The sequence below is a fragment of the Acartia tonsa genome, chromosome 7 (genome assembly GCF_053477335.1).
Source record: "Acartia tonsa isolate MP-2025a chromosome 7, ASM5347733v1, whole genome shotgun sequence".
NCBI lineage: Eukaryota > Metazoa > Arthropoda > Copepoda > Calanoida > Acartiidae > Acartia > Acartia tonsa.
The window spans coordinates 27,504,937-27,514,197 of NC_137266.1; the positions used below are offsets into that span (position 1 = coordinate 27,504,937).

The 9,261-nt window shown below is 30.1% G+C and overlaps 1 protein-coding gene across 1 annotated transcript; it reads right to left on the reverse strand.

The window, feature by feature from the left end:
• Positions 1-393: 393 nt before the first annotated feature.
• Positions 394-8,849, reverse strand: LOC145324478 (protein-lysine N-methyltransferase SMYD4-like). Its single transcript, XM_080167064.1, has 10 exons — positions 8,771-8,849; positions 7,730-7,791; positions 6,866-6,931; positions 6,506-6,542; positions 6,261-6,334; positions 4,755-4,787; positions 4,342-4,407; positions 3,905-3,995; positions 1,252-1,348; positions 394-416 (listed from the first exon to the last, which is right to left on the reverse strand). Exons 1-10 carry the CDS (start codon positions 8,819-8,821, stop codon positions 394-396), a joined length of 600 nt encoding a protein of 199 aa, XP_080023190.1. The 5' UTR covers positions 8,822-8,849.
• Positions 8,850-9,261: the final 412 nt, after the last annotated feature.

Sequence of the window (9,261 nt, forward strand, 5' to 3'; positions counted from 1 at the left end):
AAGGAAATGGCATACATCCAATATTAACACAAACTCAATTTACTCATCTATAAATAGCCAGAATGTTGGAGGGCTATCGACACCTCCCTTTAATGATAAATTGGGTAGGCCTACCTACCCATTTCACCCCCTTAAGACTTCTACCCACCCTGTTGAATCAATGTGCACGCTATCTTTGGCCTTATATGTTTAAGTATAAATATGCAGAATAGCTAAAAACCTTCCCATTGCTGTAAAAACTTTGTTGTTTTTTAGGCCTGACGCTAGTTAGCCAGTAGAGACAGAGAGGTAAAATTTTGTTTATATATCCCTAGGCCCCTAAAGTAACTTTTTAGGTCATCAGAAGAATGAAATTCGAAAAAGTGCATTGTGGGTAATACATCTAATGTTGATTCAACAGGAGAAGGATACATTACCTTAAAATCACACAAACATTTGGCATTGGGCAAACTTGAAAGAAAAGAGCAACTTTTTGAAGAAAAAAACATTAATTTGTACTTTTAACATGCTTTATAAACAGTCATTCAAGAGTACTTTAATAATGATCATATAATTAATTATTTACACAGATCTGTCATGCAGTAGTTTTAATAAAGGCTTGTAATTTGTATATGACAGTTTTTAGGTTATTTATAATTCTTCTTGAAAAAAATTAATATTGGACCTACCACTCGGCCACCCTTCCTCTTAGGATTAATCATCTTGTAGTTCAAAAAAGTAAAACATTTTTGTATCAATCTACATTCAATATGTTTCCTCATTTATCATTCACTGTAAGTTTATACACAAATTTAAATGTAAAAAACATTTCACCAATTTTTCATGTGAAATATGTGTACTTTAGTGTTTCTATGTGATATCCGTATGTAAAAAAATTGAAAATTTAAATTGAATATCATTTAATTCTATTCAATTCTATTTTTGCTTAGAAACAGCTTAATATTTTAAGCTTTTGATTTTCAGTTTTTCCCCTCCCAATCAGTTGTATGGAGTAGGGTGTGTTGGTTTACAAACCCCTGATGAATTGCTGTTCTCGTCGCGTGAAAAAACTTTATTTTGTCCTTTTCTTGCAATGACAAATCTAATTCTTAAAACATAAAAAAGGTGAAAAAGCATTCCAAAAAATCTTTCCTTATATGATTTATGATATTTATATTTAGATTAAAAGACTGGTTCTGCCTTAAGTCTATTTTATTGCAACTCCTCAATTAAATACAAAGGGCGCAGCCGCTATTCCAATATAAAACTTACGTAGAATAAAAGGCATGTTAATATTGGATTCCTTAGATTTTCCCATGTTCTCATCCAGCTTTGAACAATCCAGGTATTTCAAACTCAGTTTTATATCCTGAAAACAAGAACAATTGTGTCCATCATTATAAAAGTAACAGTATATGTTTCTGTCTGTCTGTGTGTTACAAAGTATCTCGCTAACCGCTAAACTAAAATGGTTCTCCTTTACAGTGGAGCTTCTTATATTTCCTGGCAAGATTAATAACTAATTTGGGTGAGGGTACCACCACCCTTCAAAGAAAATTCGCCTCTAGAAAAAAAATATTATTTTTTTTAATATTGAAAGTAAAGGGTCGCCCACTTTCCCAAAAGAGGCCTCTAGAAGCGAAGCCGCTAGTATAGATACATTTGTGATGCTACAAAAAGCATGTTTTGAGGGTTTATATTGGTTAAGGATTCGGAACAAAGTTAAAACTTTAATTTTGAAAAGAGAACAGAAACTAAAAATTGGAAGGTGTAATAAAAATAAAAAAACGAAGAAAAATACTAAGTGAGCGTTTAAGACAGTAAGAAAAGGTTTATTTCGGTTTAACTTTGTTACTAAAAAATGCTTAGATATTAAGTTGGTAGGCGCAGATATTAAAGAATTAATGACATTTGCATCAAAACTTTGCAAAAATCATGACTTTGCTTAAACATGAAGCAAGTAGGTTTAGAAAAATTACGATATTTATTACTTTCTTAATTAAACAAGAAAACACATCCATAATTGTAGTGAAGTACACAAATATCAAGCATGGAGTAATTGACAAAATTATTTATAGAACATATGCTCAGTTGTCATAAAAAAGACATTGAGAAAATGCGTTAAATCCTTACTTTAAATCACGAAAACTTTACAAAAAAAATTATTATTATCGTCTTGTATAGCTTGATCGACAGATTAACGGAATAAGAAGACTATTTACTGGATGCTAGTACAGGTAATCATAACAATGGATTTCAGTAATCTATCTATCTTCGGGGGGACTAGTAGACTGACTGGCGGTCGGACAGATAAAACGAATTACAGAGTAGCTTTGCTACTAAAATTAGTGTTCTAGATATTTCTTATATTTTTTAGATTGTACAATAGATTTTAGGGTGAATTATCAGACATACAATTTACTTTTATGTTCTTAAGTATCTGATAAGAAAATGGTCATTGTTAAACAATAGACGCAAGTCTCGATCTTTTTATACATCTTTGATGAAAATGGACTTAAAATCTATTTTTCTACCATCTAGTATTTTTTTTGCAAATAACTGCAAAATTTTGTAAGTAAAATTCGCGCATTCAAAGGGTTCAAGGGGTGCAATTAAAAACTGTGTTAAGTAAATTTGGAATTAAGACAAGACTCTAGGGGGCTAGGTGTCGCTTCGGGTACTAGACCTCTTCTCCACACACCTTGAATCATACTCCGCTTATGATAGCAGTGTAAAGCGTCCATTCACCCATCAGACAACCAACTCTCTGAGATGCACGACCTTTGTCTGAGAAGTCCCAACTGTGCATGGTAACGAGTTGCGCCTGTTTTGGGCCAAGAGATTCCCCCCACTCTAACTATTTACGTCGCGCATCTGACATAGTAGCAGTGGGAACCATTTTTAACGTCTTTAGTTATGAACTTCCCGACGACAAGCGGATGCGCTACATGTTGAGCCACGGTCGCGGGTTAAATTTTGAATTAGGTATAAATAAAACTATGTCGTCAATTTAGATTATTTATTGCTACCCCAGTTCTCTTTTATTGGTCAGTATATATCTCCAGTAACAGAAGAGGGGATGGATAGAAAGTTTGAATAGCCAGTTTCGTTATATTGGCTAACTAGAAGGGCAATTTTATTAGAGTAGGCGAAAATATGATGAAAATGGTTAAATTCGCTCGAAAATCAGACATTTGACGTCATAAAAATGAGTGATTATCCATTACTTTTTTAGGTGTTTTCTTTCCCACTTCTAATATCATCTCCCTCATTTTTATGACGTCACATGTCTGATTTTGAGCGACTTTCTCCAGTTACTTACGTACACGTCCTCTAGAGGCTTGACAGGTAAAAGAAAAACTATTGCTTATGAACAGTACATTTATTATGTAGAGTACATATTAGGAAAAATTTGTATATCAACCTTATAATAAAATATATTATGTGATATACGTCGGAAATCGAAAATCTTTAAGCACTTAATTGCAAAATATAATAATGAAAGTATTTTGATGTAATACTTTCATAACTATTAAATAATTTTGAATTTAGATATAAAACAATGATAACAAATCTTCTATCTGCGAAATACAAAAAATCATTGATTTAAAGAGGAAATATTTAGAACAAGAATGAATTTATTGGAAAAAATCACGAAACCTTTCAATGTATTTTATATTTTTATGTATAACCGACAAACTGACAGGTTGGATGCTTGCTTATTGGTATAGAAAATCTTTAGAAAAAAATTAAATCGTATATATCAAATAGCAATTGAGAAAATCACTTTTCTACCATAGCTTTATGGATTGACAGACGGACAAAGAAAATTATAGCTTCACTACTTAAAGCTTAACTAAATAGTCAATTTTAAATGATCCAGTTAGATATAGAGTTGCTTGGCTTCTAAAAGAAATTAACTTACTTCTTTTGCTCCAGCGGGATCTTTCAGTGCAAAGCTTGCTTTAGCTCTCCGCTCATACAATTTATGAGCCAAATTATCTGGATACCCAAAACTAAAAATAGTATAAATATAAAATAATAAAAAAAATAGTGTTTACGAAGGTTCGATAGTTGTAGACCACTGATATATAGCTTAAAACCTTGTCAAGATTAATAATAAGAAAGTAGCTTCAACCAACCCGGGACCTATTTGAAAATCCCTAAATTGATGACTTTTCTATTGAACATATATTTGAAAATAAATGAATATCTTTTGTTTTTCTATGAAAATCTTATTAATGAAAGAACCGATTCTTTTCTTTTTAACAGGTCAAACAGACAGACACAGAGACTCAGAGATATCCTGTTGCTTTTATATAAGGATTAAGATAAATTAAGCGCAGCAACTTTATAATTTACCTGAATGCTGCCTGTACGTCGTTGCAGACAGATTCATAATCACCAACATCAAACCAAATCGCAGATCTTAACAAAACAAATATTAGATTGAATAAAACTAGCTGAACAACATAGAATAGTTCCAGGTAGGCAGGGGGTAATTGTCTGTTTATAATTAGTCCCCAAAGTTTTATAATAACAGTTCTTTTTTGTTGGCTTCCATTGAATTTTAATTAGTCGTTTGATAAATGTGGATGTCCAAACGTTTCAACCTATACAAGAGGTAATTTTGTGTAACATCTTTAGAGATGTGCATCAATTTATCGACCATAGCCATAGACACACAAGTAGACATCCTGTTATGTTTATAATAGGATTTATCTTTTTTTCCCTAATATTTTATTAAACTCTGAAACTAGAAAAAAAAAGTTTACCTGTTTCCAATTAGAACTGAAATATCTCCACCACTGAAAATAAATGATTATTTTGACTTCTTGTATTCTAATTATCACTTATATTAAATTAATATATAAAATATATATATTCTTAGATTAGTTAGTTCAGGCATGTTAGGATTGCCCTTTTGATTTAAAACATTAGCAAGATTTCTTCCTCTTTTAAAATTGAATATAAAAGCATAGCAACTATAAAATAAGTTTACACGTTAATTTTAATAATTTTTTTATCTTACCATCTGATTTATTAAATTATGCTTTAGATTTTATCAGTCATTGATGAATTATAAAGTATAGATGAACAAACCTTTATTGGACTAACAGTAAGACAGTGTAAGGACAATCCGATCACATTATTGTTTTGAAATTGTACGTACTTTGGAACAAAAGAATAGTATTTTTTAAAAATTAAATACAAATAAAAAGTCAGCTATAAACAGTTGACTTTCTTAGAGCAAAGCGTTGTTTGGAAATTTAAAAAAAAAAGTTTGTTAATTGTTGCTTATTGATCATCGATCATCTAGGGTAATATATCTATAATGATTTTATGTAATTTAGAATTTTGGCTCTAAATAATTATGCATATAATTAGTTTTTGATTATCTTATATTTCGTCTCTTTTAAAAGATTAAACGTTAACGATTTATTATTATTTTCTCATTAATTTGATATCAATAAAATAAAAGGTTACCTAAAAGCAAATTTAAAAAAGAAAACTCTAAAGCTAAAACTAATTTTTCAATCTTTAGTATTTATTGAAAAGAACAAAAGAAATAAATTATAAAATCTATATCATCACGTGTTTAAATTAAACGTTACTATCAACAAGGATGACAACATGTGTTAAAGCGAAGAGAAACTAACGGTAATAGCCTACAAATGTCCAGTTTTTTTTTTAATTAAATTGAAAAAAAGGGGAGGTAGTTTTCTCCTTCCGATCCTTAGGTTGTCCAAGAGGGTATTTTGCGTGATAGCGCCGAACAAACTGAATAAGCGAACAGGTTCCAGGACAAACGCAGGAGTCCCAAACGTCGGAGTGGACAAACGCAGGAGTGTTAAAATATCAATTTCATTAAGTATTTCTATACAGATTAGGATAGGTTAAGATATGAATGAACAAATAAGCCCCCCGCAGGGGTTAGGCATTTAAAAATTTAGGTGGTCCAAAATAGGTTAGGTTAGCTTAAGTGTCCATTCCGACGTTTGGGACTCCTGCGTTTGTCGGAGGACCAGCGAACATGGACTTACCAAAATATTCAGAATTAAAAGTGGAATACGTATCTAAGGACAAGACATCATGTAGAATAGATACTATTTTCAATAACAAATCCTTATACATATATCTTTACTTAAAATATATAAATATTTCTATTCATTGCTATTTTGTATATTTTTAATAATAAAATAATCATGTCTAATTTTTCTATTGACGTTATTTTTTGCAAAATATATGTGCAAAGATAAAAGCATCATTGTAAATTATACCTGGCAAAAAGCAAAGCTTTGTTATATTGGTCCATAGCTCCATAACAGTCTTTATTCTTGTAACAATAATTTCCCTATAAAAGTAAAAAGAATATGTTTAAATCTACTAAAGAATTAAAATATGTAAATAATTGAAGTTATTTACAGTGTAAAAATAAAAAAGTCCTTTTTAAATTTATATGCCTTTCCAATACATTTATGTTGTAATGAATAGTTTACATAACTGAACAAATATGAATAATTACCTTTTCTTTTAAAGCTTGAGCAAGGTTAGAATTTTTCCTAAAATGAAAAAACAAACATATTATTATTATTATTAAAACCAACAAGCACCTAAAAAGCATGGCAGTTTGATTATACTACTTATACTAAGTAAATACTAGAAAGATGCAAAGACAGACAAGTTTACAATTTTATCATTGTTCATTGCCAGGTTTTGGGCTATTTTTGGAATTTATTTCTTTGTTTCTCTCTATAGGCTAGTGGCGAAGTAAATCCAAGTACATCCAAACACAAAAATTTATAGGATATCAATAGCCACCAAAAAAGTTCCTAAGCTATAATTTTATATATTAAAAATAGATGAAGATAATTAAAATCAATACCTTGTAGATGATTTTGAAACATCCAATTCTTTGGTATATTCACACTCTGGAAACTCAGACAAAAATCTACAGATTTACATTTTATACTCAAGGATTTATCGTAGAACACATTTAGAAGATTTTCTATAATTATTAATGAACCCACTAAATTTGTTTAAGTAGCTTTTTATAATTTCGACTATTAGCGTCTTATAATCTAATCTCAAAAAGTAATTATAAAAAAAAAACTTGAAAACATTCTATTATTTCAATTTATCAATTTTATAAGGGAGGTAGGTTTCCTGTGCTCGACTAGGGATAAATAGAAAACACCCTGTATCAAATATAACCTAACCTAATATCAACAAAAGTAAAATACAAAAACGTGAAATTCTACAGATTTATTTTTCATACTCAAGGATTTTTCGTAGAACACATTTAGAAGATTTTCTATAATTCTATAATGAATCCTAAATTTGTTTAAGTAGCTTTTATAATTTCGACTATTAGCGTCTTATAATCTAATCTCAAAAAGTAATTATAAAAAAAACTTGAAAACATCCTATTATTTCAATCTATCAATTTTAAGAGGGAGGTAGGTTTCCTGTGCACGACTAGTATAAATAGAAAACACCCTGTATCAAATGACAAATATAACCTAACCCAACCAGACTTAAAGTAAAACACAAAAACATGGTAAACTTCCCCCCCCCCCCCTCCATTCATTTCAAATTAAGGGAGAGGTTCCTGTGATTGACTAGGCAATTTGAGGGAATGGTTTATTTAAAAAGGCCCCAAAACATTAAATTTGCTAATATACCACGTAAAAGGCTTTGCAAAATTGGAAATAATTGTTATTGCATAGTACTTGAATGAGTAAAATTCCTGATTCTTTGAATATTTTTATTTTCACTGTCCTCCTCATCTTTCCAAATCTCTGGATCCCTCTAAACATATGAAATTAGTATATTTGATTGCAAAACCTTTATCATAAGGTTTGATCAATGAATTTATGACCGCTTTAAGTCAACCTGGCGCCTCAGTTGTTTGAAACATCTGTATCAGTTATACCTGTCATAGGAATTTAAAAGGTCAGAAAGAGCGATAAACTTTTTATCAATGTAAATTTGAGTATAAAGTATTTTAGTATTAATATAGGCACCTTCAAACTTGTATTTCTAATTGTGATGCTGCGCAAAATGGTACAAAAAAATTGACGTCATATGATAAAATAACCAATGAGAGGCGAGTATATATTTTACCATTGGTCAATTACAATGTATACTGGCCTCTCATTGGACAACTTTATAGTATGACGTCATTTTTTTTGTACCATTTTGCGCAGCATCTCTAATTGTTTTTATGGTTCCAGTGGCCGCAAGGCTGAATGGATCCAAAAATGTTAGCATTAAGAGTAAGAATTTTTTAACTTCACCTTTCTTTCTACTATTTCATGCTCTTAAAAGTACGTACAAAAAATGTATTAAACCTTTTCTTACTGCGCATTTTAATTTTCGCCGTCAAATGTTTTATTTACGTTAAAGTATTAAATATAACATTTTATCAAACATAAATACGATTATCTTTTTAAGTCTAATTTAAATTCATAAGAAATAATTAGAGAATTTAAAACTTATCTTTATCTAGCAGCTGTGCCTCTAGCTTCTAGGGACTTATCTACTAGAGGAATCCGTCCGTCCGTCTGATTGTTAATTCAAGAATGTTAGAATTGTCGTATTTATTTTAAACATAAATTCTTTTGACTTGATGTAGTTGCAATGATTCTTAAAATTTTGATTACTTGAGCGATTAGGCTAATGTAACAAGCGAAACGTCTCCATATGGAAGTCTAAAGTCTTAAGTACGTCAATTATTTTTTTTATTTGTTTTATGGATGTTGTAATTTTTGTTAAAATATTATTTTACCTCTAAACTAATTTCACTAAATATCTTCTGTATAAAAGATTGTTTCTCCATTCTAGAAATAATTAATAATTTGGATCTGAAATTTATTTCACACTTTTTTTCAATAGCATAATCCTTTTATAAGAAGAAGCAGGATGTCTATTTGTCTATTGCTTAAGAGCTTGCTAACTACTGAGCCGATTTAATTCTCTTTAAGCGAAGCATCTTACAGGTCAAGGAAAGTTTTCTTTCTTCAAAAATATAAAAAAGAGGCCCAAGAGGCGTATTTTTTTGTTAATTTAGGCATGTTAGAGTTGTCCTTTTAATTTCAAACTTTGCATGGTGATTCATGTAGTAGTTAGGTACAATTTAGAAAGCGTAGCAACTCTATAATAAATACCAGAATACCCGTAGGTCCATTTTAAACAAGTCCATTTTTAACTTTTCTAACAACAAATTTGTATGTGGTATTATTATCCGATTGATCTGCTTTTTGGAATACTGATTTCTAA